We start from the raw sequence: 12041 nt of genomic DNA, 5'->3' as shown, positions 1-12041 counted from the left end.
GAGATCACATAGACGGTGCACGACTTTCGCCACTGAGGACGTTCCCGCTTCTGTTTCTGTGTGAATCTACAGTGCTGGAGAAAAGTATTAATTCTTTTGTCTGACACCAGACCTCTGATATCGGTATCCACATTGGAAGTGAAAAAAGTGGATCGGTGCATCCCTAGTAACGACTCTCAACAACTGCCACTGAGTCTTTTTCCCTCCTTGTGGAGGAATTTTGTCCCAATCTTTTTTGCAGAATAGTTGAGCCGCATCATAAGTTTCTGAATACCTTAACAGCCAGTTTTAGATCACATCCGAGAATCAATCAGATTCAAGTCCAGACTTCGACTAGACCATGTCAGAACCTGATGGCGTTCCTCAGTGTTTTCTGCATCAATGATGCCAGGTCGTTCAGGTCCAGACCATCACACTACCAAAATGGCTGATGGTGGGTTTTATTCTAAAACATTGTGTTAGCTCCACAGCAGCTGCAACGGGACACACTACTTCTGAAAAGTTTAACTTTTTCATCATCTAACCCTTAAATATTTTCACAGAAGCCTTGGCAATCGTCAGGATGCTTTTTTTTTTTGGGACGTCCTGTTCCGCTGGGTCAGCAGTGGTTTTAATCTTGGAACTCTCACACAGATGGGGTAACTTCTTAGTGTTGAACTCCAACCTTTTCTGAGGCTAGAGCTTGAAATGTGACCCCCTGGATGAGTCACACACTCTTGGAGTTCCATGTTTCCTCCATTTGTGGATAATGGTTATCATTATGGTTCCGTAGTCATGCAGCCTTAAAAACAGCTTTCCAAACCCTTCCCAGACAAAACCCTGTCAATGATTTTGTAACGATTCAGGTCATCTAGAGTGTCAGAATGAAGGACAAAACCCCAAAGAAGCCTGAAATTGATCAAATTCTGCAGATGAGTATAATTGTGATACAAGTGAAAGCTTGAGAGGAGAAAGCATGTCTCCTTGGGAGAAACATTTTATCTTTCGGCTGCTCATGAGTTCTCTACGTGGGATATCTAACAGGTCAGCAGTACTGATCTGCACTGCAGCAGCATTTTTATCATTTTTAATGACTAACTCTGGACGGCGAGGTTATTCAGACAGAGTCAGTGTAAGAATGCACCACTACAATGAAAATAGATCCTCTGATTAAAATAAAAAGTGCTTCATTATTCAGGAATAATGTATTACAAAAACAATCAAGTCAATTTTAGATTAATATGTCGGGTGAAGTCATTAAATATTTGACACCAACTTAAAAAAGTTATTACAATGAATAAACAAACATTTAAGCAAGTTTTGGACATCATCTATGATCTGGTTGCTATCCCTTCATTAAAATATAAGACAACTGTTCATAATCAACTATACAGGCATGGTAAAAAAAATGTATGCCCTCTTTATCTTCCAGGATTTTATCTATCAAGACATAATACATCAATTTGTTCTTTTTCAGGTTGTAAAATCATTTTAATCTAAAAAAAAAGCATACCATGGTCTCCATTGCTATCGAATGTCAAACAAAAACAAAGCTAAAATGGAACAATGAAAAATAATAAGTACACCCCATGATTCAATAGCTTGTATACCTCCACTCAGTAGTTAGAATTTAAATTGTCTTCTGTCTTATTTTAGCAGCATCTCATTTTGTTTTGGAGGAAACTTAAGCTCAGTCAGGGCTTTGACTGGACCTCTTCTTCAACCATCCTAGATTACATTGGGGATGTGATTGTTGTCCTGTCGATGTTTCAACTTAGTTGTCAGGCAACTTCACACTGGACTGTGGAATACTTTCTAAGACAAAAGTTGACTTATGGACAGCAAGGTCCAACAAGCCCAGAGTATCACCACCCACCACCGTACTTGACAGCTGCTATAAAAGACTGTGTGCTTATATGGTGTCTTTGGTTGTCACCAAACTTGCTGCTGTGCATCATGGCCAAACGACTCTGTTCTGCTCTCATCTGTCACAAGGAATTTGCTCTAGTGGTGCTATAATTACTTCTGATGCAACTTTCTGCTTCAAGAGAAGACACTTTCCCCTCGTTCAGTCTAATTTAAGTGTCACTAATTTCAGCACTTAACATGCTAACTGGAACCTGTAGAGGTCCCGGAGATCCTGGGTTTCTCGCAATTCTCTGAGAAATGCAGGGTCTGACCTTTGGTTTCTCTGAAGAATGATGAACTTCAAATACTTTTGGAAATGTCAATATAACACTTCCTCGATTTATGGGTGGTAACAATTGCTTTTATAAGTTCATTGCTGATGTTTTCCGCCTTAGGAGTTTGTTAATACAAACCTGTGTGTTCCAAAGCGGTACACTGGCCTTTTCTAAAAAGGTGCTGCCACTCCCTAATGATCAATTATTCAACTACATTTCACTGGAAACACCTGGGTGCCACTTTCCTTCTTAAATCCTATGGAAACAGCAAGGGTGTACTTAGTTGTTTTTTTTATGCACAGCTTGAACATTTTGGGGTTGCATTGTTAAACTAATAATGACTGTGGGGAACCTGTTGTGTGTTTTTGTTACTTTAATGTTAGATTTAAACAATTTTAAAAAACTGATAAAGACACTGTCATTTTTAATGTAGTCTGATACTTTAAACAGCAGAATTGAAAGAAGGTCAACTAATATTTGTCCTATAACTCAATTAATTCAACAGGATTTGTTATTGCCAGAACTGAAACTCTACCAAAATCCCACAAACATTAAACAATAGACCTATTTAGAACTAAATTTGCAATTCTCAACTACACAAAACACCGGCGCCGTATTAATAAAGTGGTGTGGCTTTTAGCTAGTTTTTATCTTTGTATATAGTTAACATAAAAAATTGAGGGCATTTATTTTTTTCTATTATGAATTCGTTTTCTATAGTTCTAATAAAAAAATATGGAGTAAAAATAATTTTTTTTCTTTTTCAAATAGCAAAAGGTGTGAAAATGAGTCGCGTAAATTTAGCTAAGGCTAACTCGCTAGCTACAGTTAGCTGGTCTTCACTGTACTTTTTCTTTATCCTATTTTATGTATTTTTATTATGATTCTTGTAAAGTTTGTTAAAAGTTTGAGTCTTAGAAAATTACACTGTTTCTAATTTCATTAGAGTAACTTCTCACTTTTAAAGTCATGCACTGGTCTGGAGCTTCTGGATTCGGGCTATTGACTTGTTTTGTTACTGTCGGGACTCCTTTTTTAAAACAGATTTTTCTGGAAATCTTTGCAGAGGAGCAAAACACAGAAAACACTAGAGTTAATTATGTCATGTGTTCTTGCAGGCGCGGTACTTTTGCTACCTGCTTCTGGTGGAAGGAAACAAGCAGGAAGTCGCTGAGCTCTGTTATTAGGAAACACTTACACACATCATTACATCTTTGCTCATTTTTGTGCAGATGTCATGAAGGTGCATTGTGAAGTCTATATTTGGGTGAGAAGTACTGCTTCCGGTTTAGATCTTACAGCTAATGCTCTAGAGAGGAATGATAAAGAAAAAGTCCAGTTGATATATTAATCACATTTTAACGAGGCAGCGCATCAGTGATGCTGAGCTGCGGGGCTCGCGCTAAGCTAACAGCGGCTAGCGGGTCCTACCTGGTCGGCCAGTTTCAGAACAGCCATCTCTGGGTCAGCTCCGTCTGCGCATCCACTCGCCCCCAAACCGCAGCACCATGCACGGTGCGATGCTGCGCCTCGTTCTGCCGCTACTTCCCCCTCGAGCTTCCTGCGGCACTACAGCCGCCTGAAAGGCGAAGTTTTAGACCGTAATTCTCTACCGGGCACTCAGACGGGTGACTGTGGCGATGGTGAAGGCCGGTAGGAGCTCCACGGCCATCAGCCCCGCTCCACCGAGGCTATCTGCGGCAGGGCTGCTGAGCCGAGGCAGGCGCGCCGAGTCGCTTGGAGGCAGGGAAACAGGAAAAGCTTGACCCGCGGCTGTGAACGATCCGCATTTATGGTTGCTTCTATTACTTCTGGTGCACGGAGGTCCCGGGCGGCTCTCGGAGTTTTGCAGCAACCCTCACAAGCCTTCCTCGTCCTCGGTCTGCAGAAGCAGAAAGCTCCCGGAGAGGAAGCTAGGCTGTAGTCAGCTGAACGAGATCACACAGGAAGTCCTTGCTTCTCTCCTGCTTTCAGATGCAAGAGTGGAGGCGAAGCTTGCTAAGCATCACCAGAGCTGCAGCATCTCCTCGTTGCCGCCACCTAATGGCCAAACGCTGAACTGCAAACTCCAACAACAACTCGAATAGATTTAATGTTTTTTTGTTTTTTTTAATTGAAACATCAAGGCAGACATCTCAGAGGTCTAGTCAGGCGGTCACTAGTTAACCTAAAAGCAACTCCCAATGTACTACAAAGAAATCCACACAAACAAATAAGACTACTAAAAAATATATAAAGCTGATTACAAAAAAACTCAAACTTAAAAGACTTTGAATTTTATTAATATTCTACCAAACTCAAATTGCAACCATCTGCTTTCAGGAGGTATGTCCTCATGTTTGCAGCACAGCATCAGCATTAGGGATAACTTTTAGCAAGGGACGTCTCGTAGCTCTGTTTTCATGATGCATTCCAAAGGTTATGAAGGAAGGAAACAGATGGATGAATCTACTGCAGACACTGGAACAGTGTGACAGGAGGACTAGACTGTATGGTGTGGTGTCATATTTCATTCACAGATGTCATTCAGTGAACATTTTATTTCTTTTTGACCTACCGAGCCTTCGCTGCCAAAAATACTACTGATAGTTTGAGGAAACAATGTTCCTGAAGTGTTTGGTTTGGTTGAGATGTGGATTATGAGGTGTGGCCTCTGATACAGATAGAGTCTGATCCATATCTGAAATGTTTTCTTTTCTTCTGTTTCTGGAGCTAGTCAAAACCAGTTTTTCTAAGAAGTCATTGTACTTCACAATTTAAAAAATAAATAAATAACATACATCAGTAGCATGCGACTGATGTACCAGAAAAACATTCCAACCAGATGTGCAACCAGTTGCGGATTCTAATTCTACAAAATTTTCTCAAACTGCTGCTAAGGTTTAAAATCTTTTAACACCAGAAATCCTGCCAGATGAGTGGCTTTTTCTCTGGGTGTAGTGATAAATTAAATCATATGTTCCCTGTGATAAACTGGGGGTCTTGTTTGGAGACATGTGGATGTAGTTCTGGTCTGCAGTTGTGAGGACAAAATTGTTCTTAAGTTGAGCTCTGCCAGAAAAGCTCCTCGTCCCCGATCTCATCTGTGGCGCTCCTGGACAGGATCTCGAGATTAACTGTGGGGGAGAGGAAACTCTGATTTTGGAAACTTGGGAGTCATATCTGTGCTTTTTGCAGATGATGTGCTTCTGTTGACATCTTCAAGCCACAACCACCATGTGAAGCAGCTGGGTTGAGACAAAGTCTAGATCAGGGGTGTCCAAGTCGAGTTCTCAAGAGCCACCATCCTCAAGAGCAGTGAAGTATAGATACTTTGCTGCTCCAACTTACTGAAGTCAACTGGCTTAAGGCCTCTAGCAGTAATTTAGGTTGGCAGAGGCCTGGTAGCAAGCCATTAATTTCATCCAGGTGTGTTAGAGAAGGGATGAATCTAAAAGTTGTAGGGTGGTATCTGTCGAGGACTGGACCCAATTGAGATCTAGTGTATTATTTCTCAATTGCAGTCCTCTGGGACTACTGCCCTGCATGTTTTAAATGTGTCTGTTCCAGAACTCCTGATTCAAATGATTGGATGATCTCCTCTGTAGCCACAAAGTGCTGCTGAAACCTGTTAATCACCCACATATTAAAGTCGGGTGTGTGGCAAAAGAGGGAAAACCTAATGCATGCAGTGTGGTGGTTCCCACAAATCGCAATTGAGAAACACTAGTCATGATTCTCAACCGTAAGTAGGGTAGGTCAAGGGTGTCCGAGTTCAGTCCTCAAGAAGTACTTATAGCGTATTGATGCATTCCTTCTCTAAGACCTAGATAAAATGAATGGCTAGTTACCAGGCCTCTGCTTAAGTCATTTGACTTGGTTGTGTTGGAGCAGGGATGCATCTAAAAGTTAGGTGGTGGTGCTCGAGGACTGGACTTGGGCACCCCTGGAGTAGATTGATTGTTCCTGGTTGGGGTCAGGCTCTCCATCAAGTGTAGGACCTTGCTGTCTTGTTCACAAGAGATGGTTGAATTGAGAGGAAGACTGAGACATTGGGGCCTGATACAAAGAAAGAGCAAACAAAAACAAGCAAAGAGTGGTCTGTTCAAACCCTCACTAATGGCCCCAAAATTAGTGAAACAAGCAACCGGTATGAGTGGCCTCTGTCCAGCCACCTTCAGCCTTAGAGATAAGATGAGGAGCTTCATCACCTGCTACTGCTCTACATGGTCAACGAGTCAGTTGAGGTCATTTAGAAATATGAACAGGATGCCTCAGAGGCACCTTCCTTTGGAGGTATTCAGGGCACATCCTGCTGGGATCAGACCCAAACCACATTGGAGAGGCTATATTTGCCTTCTGGCCTGGGAATGCCTAGGGATTCCCTATAATGAGCTGGGGAAGAGAATGTCAGTTTCCCTCTTCGACCAGTTGCCACAAGGACTGATTTCAGTAAAGCTGAAAACAATGGATAGATAGATGTACTGAATATGGAGAAACTGTGCTCTCTTTCTTCACCTGGGCACTGCTGAGGTTTCACTCTCTGTCCTTAAGACAAACATAGCTGTTTGGAAATGCTCCTGGGAGTAAAAACCTTTGCTTAAAACCCATTTAGACAAAGATTTTAGGCATATTTCAGCAACAAGCATAGTTGTAATTTCTTGACCCAAGGTTTTATGGTGAGGCTCTTTCTGGCATATAATTAGATCAGGGTCATTTCTCACTGAATTATCTTCACTAGTATGCTGTCCTGTGAATACCAACCTCTCCATCTGGTATGCAGAGAATGTCGTTTTGCAAGTGATCCAACATTAGCACTCGTCTTAATTGTAAAAATCTTTACTTTTGTTGTCACCTTGTACTCTCTCCTGCATGTTGAACACAGAATTTACTTTTTTCCAATGTTCAAAATCAAAACAGATACAAATACTTTGCAACAAACTTCCAAAAGTGAGCAAACTATACAGATGGATGAGAGGGGGAACAATATGGCCTCAGTTCAGCCGTCTGCAAGGGAATCTGGGTCAGAGAGTCTGTGGTGCAGGAGCGAGCAGAACTGAGGGAAGGGGGAGGTGCAAGTCACAGTTGATGAATATGTGGAGGTTTTTATTTTCTTACTCTGTCACTTTATTACAAGCTCATTTGCTACTCAGGACAGTAAAGAGAAGACAAGATGCACGGCATTCTTCCTGGATGCAAATGCACACGTGTGGAAGAAAGAAAGAAACTCAACCAGAAACAGGATTTTGTACACAAACCTTTTATTTGGTTGAATAAAGCCTTGATCTAAGAACAGAAGTGATGTGAAAAATGGGGAAGGTCTGGGCGGTACAGAAGTCTATCATAACCAATTAAACAGACAAAATGATCTCGATATTTAAAATGTGCTGACGACAGCCCTGTGTTCCTAGACAATCTTCCAGCCTCAACTGCTTCTTACAGGAAACACAAGTTAAAAGTAAAAAATACATACAGACTCTACAAAGTTCCTTCTTTCACGTTTGGATTTTTCACTCAAATAGAAGAAACTTAATGTAAGCACGACGCCACTAAATAAAAACTGACCCACAGGTGACGGAGCTAGAGCTGACCAGGGTTGGGAAGAGAGAGAGAAAAAAGAAAAAAAATCAAGTGTATTTACAAAACGTATTCGAGCTCATAGCGGACGTAGACGTTCTTCTCATCGTTGTAGACCTGTGGGTAATGAGCAATCAGGGCGTCCTGGGAACCAATATAGATGGAGTTGTAAATCTTCCAGTAGACGTCTCTCACCTTCCGGGCCGGATGGAACAGACCCTGCAGAGACAGACGGGGTTAAACAATGTGGTTCGTACATATCCAACGTAACATATCTATGTACCATCCTCTCTAGTCATACAGCTCTAACATCCATCATAACTCTGGTCCCTACCTGTAAGCAGTACTGCAGCATGCGGCAGGGGCCGAGGGCCACTCTCAGCCCCTCCAGGGCACCCATAACAGCCTGGATGACGTGGGGAGACGTCTCAAAAACGTTGGGCCACACATAATTCAGTAAATGGTTAAGGGAGTCTTCACAGCCAAAACCGTAGACACCCAGAGACATGTGCTGGACGACGGCGCTGGCGGTCTGTCTGTGGACCAAATCTCTGCAGGACGACAAAGAAACAAGTTCAGAACGACACCCAAAGAACGCTCTTAAACAGTCACATGGTTTTATCCCAGTATATTATAGGCCTGGCGGGCCGTCAGGCTTTACTTACCTAAAACACATCATTACCTTGTCATACTTTCACATTTCCTGTCAACTTTAAACACTTAACTCAAAAACATGCTAGGCTGCTGGATGACTGCCCAAGCACCCCCTTAGCAAGCCTAGTAAGTTTTCTGGGTAAAACCCTGAGTCATGTGTCTGGACAGGTTCTTCTCCACACAGATTTCTATTTTGCCTCTTGAATGATGTAATTGGAAAGGCCAATTCAATAAATGAAAATTAAATGCTCCATTTCTTATATGTATGGTTTCTCCTAAGCATCTGTAGGTTTCAGCAAGTCAAATTTAAAACTTTCTAAGATCCTCTTAAAGCCACACTGAAGTAAATTTAAATTAGAAATGTAAGACATTTTAAGGCTTTAAGTTTAGATACATGAAATAAAGGATTTTAAGGTCAGCCCGTTTGTAGTGTATTAACATAATAATAATAATATTAATTTATTTATGGCAGATATTTGTAAAGCAGCCTGATGGGCAAAGTGGATTGGTAACCAAGAGAATGGAAGAAATAACATCTGTAAATACCTATTTTTCCCTTTCTCAATTAGCCTTTTCCAACTCATCAAACCCTGGGAAAAATACCTAATTCCCTAGTTTTTCTTTCTGGATGGGAATTCTGATAATAGCTGAAGTAAATTGTAGTGTATTCAAATATATCAGTAAACAATTCCAACTCATCAGGGAGTTGTTTTGACATGGCAATAACTTGCTAGAAATCTTTCAAACTGAGGCGCGTCACCTGTCCATTAATGCGTCCTCCAGTAGAGGTGTGACAGCGTAGATGTAATCTTTTCCCATTTCTCCGATGTACTCGAACAGGAACGAGAGCGACTTCAGGACGCCGTTCTGCACGTTCAGCTCAGGCACTCTGTATTCGTTCATGAGCGCCGGCAGCACCGTGAACGGCGAACAGGTCTCCGCCACGATGGCGATGGCCACGGTTGTACACACGCGGTTCTGACGCTCCTGGACCTTCAGGTTGTTCAGCAGAGTGGCCAACACGTCATGAGGCCTGAAAGGAGAAAGGGGAAACAAAATGGGGTCAGACACAGAGTGAAGATTCCTACAGGTTTGCATACAGGAAGCAAACATCTGAACTGACCCGATGGCTTTGGCAATATAACCAAACGTGTTGACGGTAGCTCTGCGGATTGCCTTTTTGTGAGCTTTGAGTAACTCAAGCAACTCAAAGCAAATCCTCATCCACTCTCTGGCTGACACGTACTCAGCACCCCTACATGAGGAACAGAAGTTAGAATGAGAGCTGCCAGGAAACGGGCTGCACAACACTGAATCAGATTGTTGTTCATGCAGATTGGACTGACCTATCAGCAATCCGGCCCACCAGGTCGATGCAGTTCTCTTGAACCTTCTCATGCCGGTTCTTCAGGATGGGCGTCAAACGAGGAAGCAGGTCTTTGATTGGTGGAGTCATCTTGTGCATACCTATCATAAGCAAACAGCAAAATCTTTCCATATAATTCTTAAGCTTAATGAGTAATTTAAAAAAACAAACAAAAAAAATATAAAAACAAAACAAAAGAAATTTATCATACAAACAGCATATTTGAAAAAAAATCTAGTTTTTAATAGCTGATGTGTAAAAAACTCAAACCTTTGGAGTAAGGGTGGGCAATATGGCATAGCATTTTTTTCATACCAGTTTAGATTTTTAACAATTTCTCACTTTTTCTAAAAAAAAAAAAGTAAATGAAATTAAATATTTTCAAAAACTGGCTTCTATTTAACGATTCCTTCTGTGAGCTGACCTGAATTCAAAGTCCATATAGTTACAAGCTGTGAAAAGCACTATTTAAAACAGGATGGTAGCAGCAGTGTTGTTGCTAAGGAGACGCTCTCAGACATACCTATGACATTAACAATGGCCTTCAGTGCTCCCAGGATGCTGCCCAGGACCTCGGGGTACTCCTCTCCCAGGTACTCGTACAGAACCACGCCCAAGTGACCCATCAGCTTCTCCTGCAGGGACAAACAGCAGAGAGCATGAGCTGGAGCAGTCGGTCAGACCTGGCGGGCTTCGATGCGGCGTGGCGCAGCACTCACCTCCTGACAGGTTTTCATCACCACTGCCGTGCGGGAAATGAGGTCGGCCGCCTGCTGGCGGACTTTGGCCGACTTGTTGTTCAGACGCCATAGCACCGTACCGCAGATCTGAGGCAGGTATGGCTTCACGCGCTTCCCCAGGGCGTTCACCACTGTACCGAACCCATTCAGCATTACAGAATCCTGCACACAGTGGAAAAAAAAAAAAAAAAAAGAAACGAGGAGGAATTCAGTTCAGTTACAGTAAAAATCCAAACGTTTTGGTCAGGTTGTGAACAGAGCTCCTTCCTCACCTCTGTAGTCTGCTCCTGGAAGGCGTACAGGATGCCGTCAATCAGCTGCTCCTCCAGTTTGTGGTCAATGTCAGCGGCTCCCAGGTTCCCCATAATCTTCTCGATGGTCTCCATCACCATCTTCCTGTACTGCTCCGCCTCGTCTTTCAGGTCGTCAACAATGCGGGAAATGATCTCGGCTGCTCCCACTTTGTTAGCCAGCTCCACGGTGGTGTCCACCAGCTGGAAACACAGAAAGGGAAAACCTTAGCCATGTGCGTCAGCTATTCAGGAAATAATGAGTTGCATGCCCCTCTGCCCCCACCGGCAAAAACATAAATGTTGCTAGTTCATAGGGTGGAATTTTTGTCAGCCTCATTCAGCATTATTATAGGTTGTCCACATGACCGTCTCATCAATCTTTGTCTTCCCTGACAATTTCAGTGTTTTTCCTGTTCTTGTAGCATTCCCAGTGAAAGAAAGGCTGCCTAGGCTTTCAGGGCTCCCTGTGAGTCATGTGACTTGCTCTGAGCCCAGACAGCTGACTGGGTGAAAAACACCAGCTATCTGTAGGCTTACAAAGATGGCCATTTCTTTTCTTTAGTTTCAGTCCAAACGCAGCAAAAAATAATGCAAGATGAATTATTAACAAGTGATTAAATCAAAGAGGAATCAGGAACTTTGTTCTTCCATTGATAGCCATATTATTTTTGTCACTGGTGTCAAAAATCCACTAGTATTACTGTAAATGAGACAATATGGAACACCGCTACTCAATACTGATAAAAACATCTTTAATAAACATTTTCTAACACTGAAGACATCAGTAGGAAATTGTATGTAAAAAGCGAAAAAAAAAGAGATGCCAATGGGGAACTTAAATTTCGCAGTTACTTACATTTCATAGCTTCAACGTTAAATGCTTCCATGCTTTTCACTGACCTGTCTGTAGTTGCGTCTGTCCAGAGCCATCCTGTGCTGCCAGAAGTGCTTGAAGAACGGGGGCAGGATCTCAGTTTTGATGTAGTTTGCTTCCACACCATCCGTGCCACAACACTGCTTCACCACCTGAGAGACAAAAACAGAAACGCTGTGGGATTTCTGTACAGTTTGCCTTTAAATCTATAATTGTAAATAAAGAGTCTTAGGTGATCAGAGTGAGTATGTAACCAACGGGTGCAGGGTGAGACCAGAAAGAGAGCAGCTGATGTTTCTGGTGAGTCTCATGCTGGTGTTAATGTAGCGGACTACTAGCCCTGCTGCAGCCACATTACGGCTGAACAAGCGAGAATGAGCCGCTTCCAGTTCGCAC

The 12041-nt window shown here is 42.4% G+C and overlaps 2 protein-coding genes across 5 annotated transcripts in view; both read right to left on the bottom strand.

Moving 5' to 3' along the window:
• The window catches only part of ankrd44 (ankyrin repeat domain 44), a 38022-nt gene extending 33876 nt beyond the window's left edge, over positions 1-4146 (bottom strand). For 2 of the 3 annotated variants that reach the window (XM_032567258.1, XM_032567260.1), the window contains exon 1: positions 3594-4145. In XM_032567258.1, coding sequence (XP_032423149.1) covers positions 3594-3620 — 27 coding nt within the window. In that variant the 5' untranslated portion in view covers positions 3621-4145. Of the gene's footprint in view, positions 1-3593 lie in introns of all 3 variants that reach the window. The other variant, XM_032567257.1, reaches the window with a different exon arrangement.
• A 3236-nt stretch (positions 4147-7382) lies between these two features.
• sf3b1 (splicing factor 3b, subunit 1) overlaps positions 7383-12041 on the bottom strand; it is a 28922-nt gene continuing 24263 nt past the window's right edge. For both annotated transcript variants that reach the window (XM_032567780.1, XM_032567781.1), the window contains 9 exons: positions 11672-11797; positions 10751-10972; positions 10458-10640; positions 10262-10373; positions 9719-9839; positions 9496-9627; positions 9133-9405; positions 8053-8269; positions 7383-7937 (listed from right to left, as the gene is read on the bottom strand). In XM_032567780.1, the coding sequence (XP_032423671.1) occupies positions 7779-7937; positions 8053-8269; positions 9133-9405; positions 9496-9627; positions 9719-9839; positions 10262-10373; positions 10458-10640; positions 10751-10972; positions 11672-11797 (1545 nt within the window). In that variant the 3' untranslated portion in view covers positions 7383-7778. The remainder of the gene's footprint in view (positions 7938-8052; positions 8270-9132; positions 9406-9495; positions 9628-9718; positions 9840-10261; positions 10374-10457; positions 10641-10750; positions 10973-11671; positions 11798-12041) is intronic.

This window comes from Xiphophorus hellerii, chromosome 7, assembly GCF_003331165.1.
Source record: "Xiphophorus hellerii strain 12219 chromosome 7, Xiphophorus_hellerii-4.1, whole genome shotgun sequence".
NCBI lineage: Eukaryota > Metazoa > Chordata > Actinopteri > Cyprinodontiformes > Poeciliidae > Xiphophorus > Xiphophorus hellerii.
This window is presented reverse-complemented; position numbering and strand designations above follow the sequence as displayed.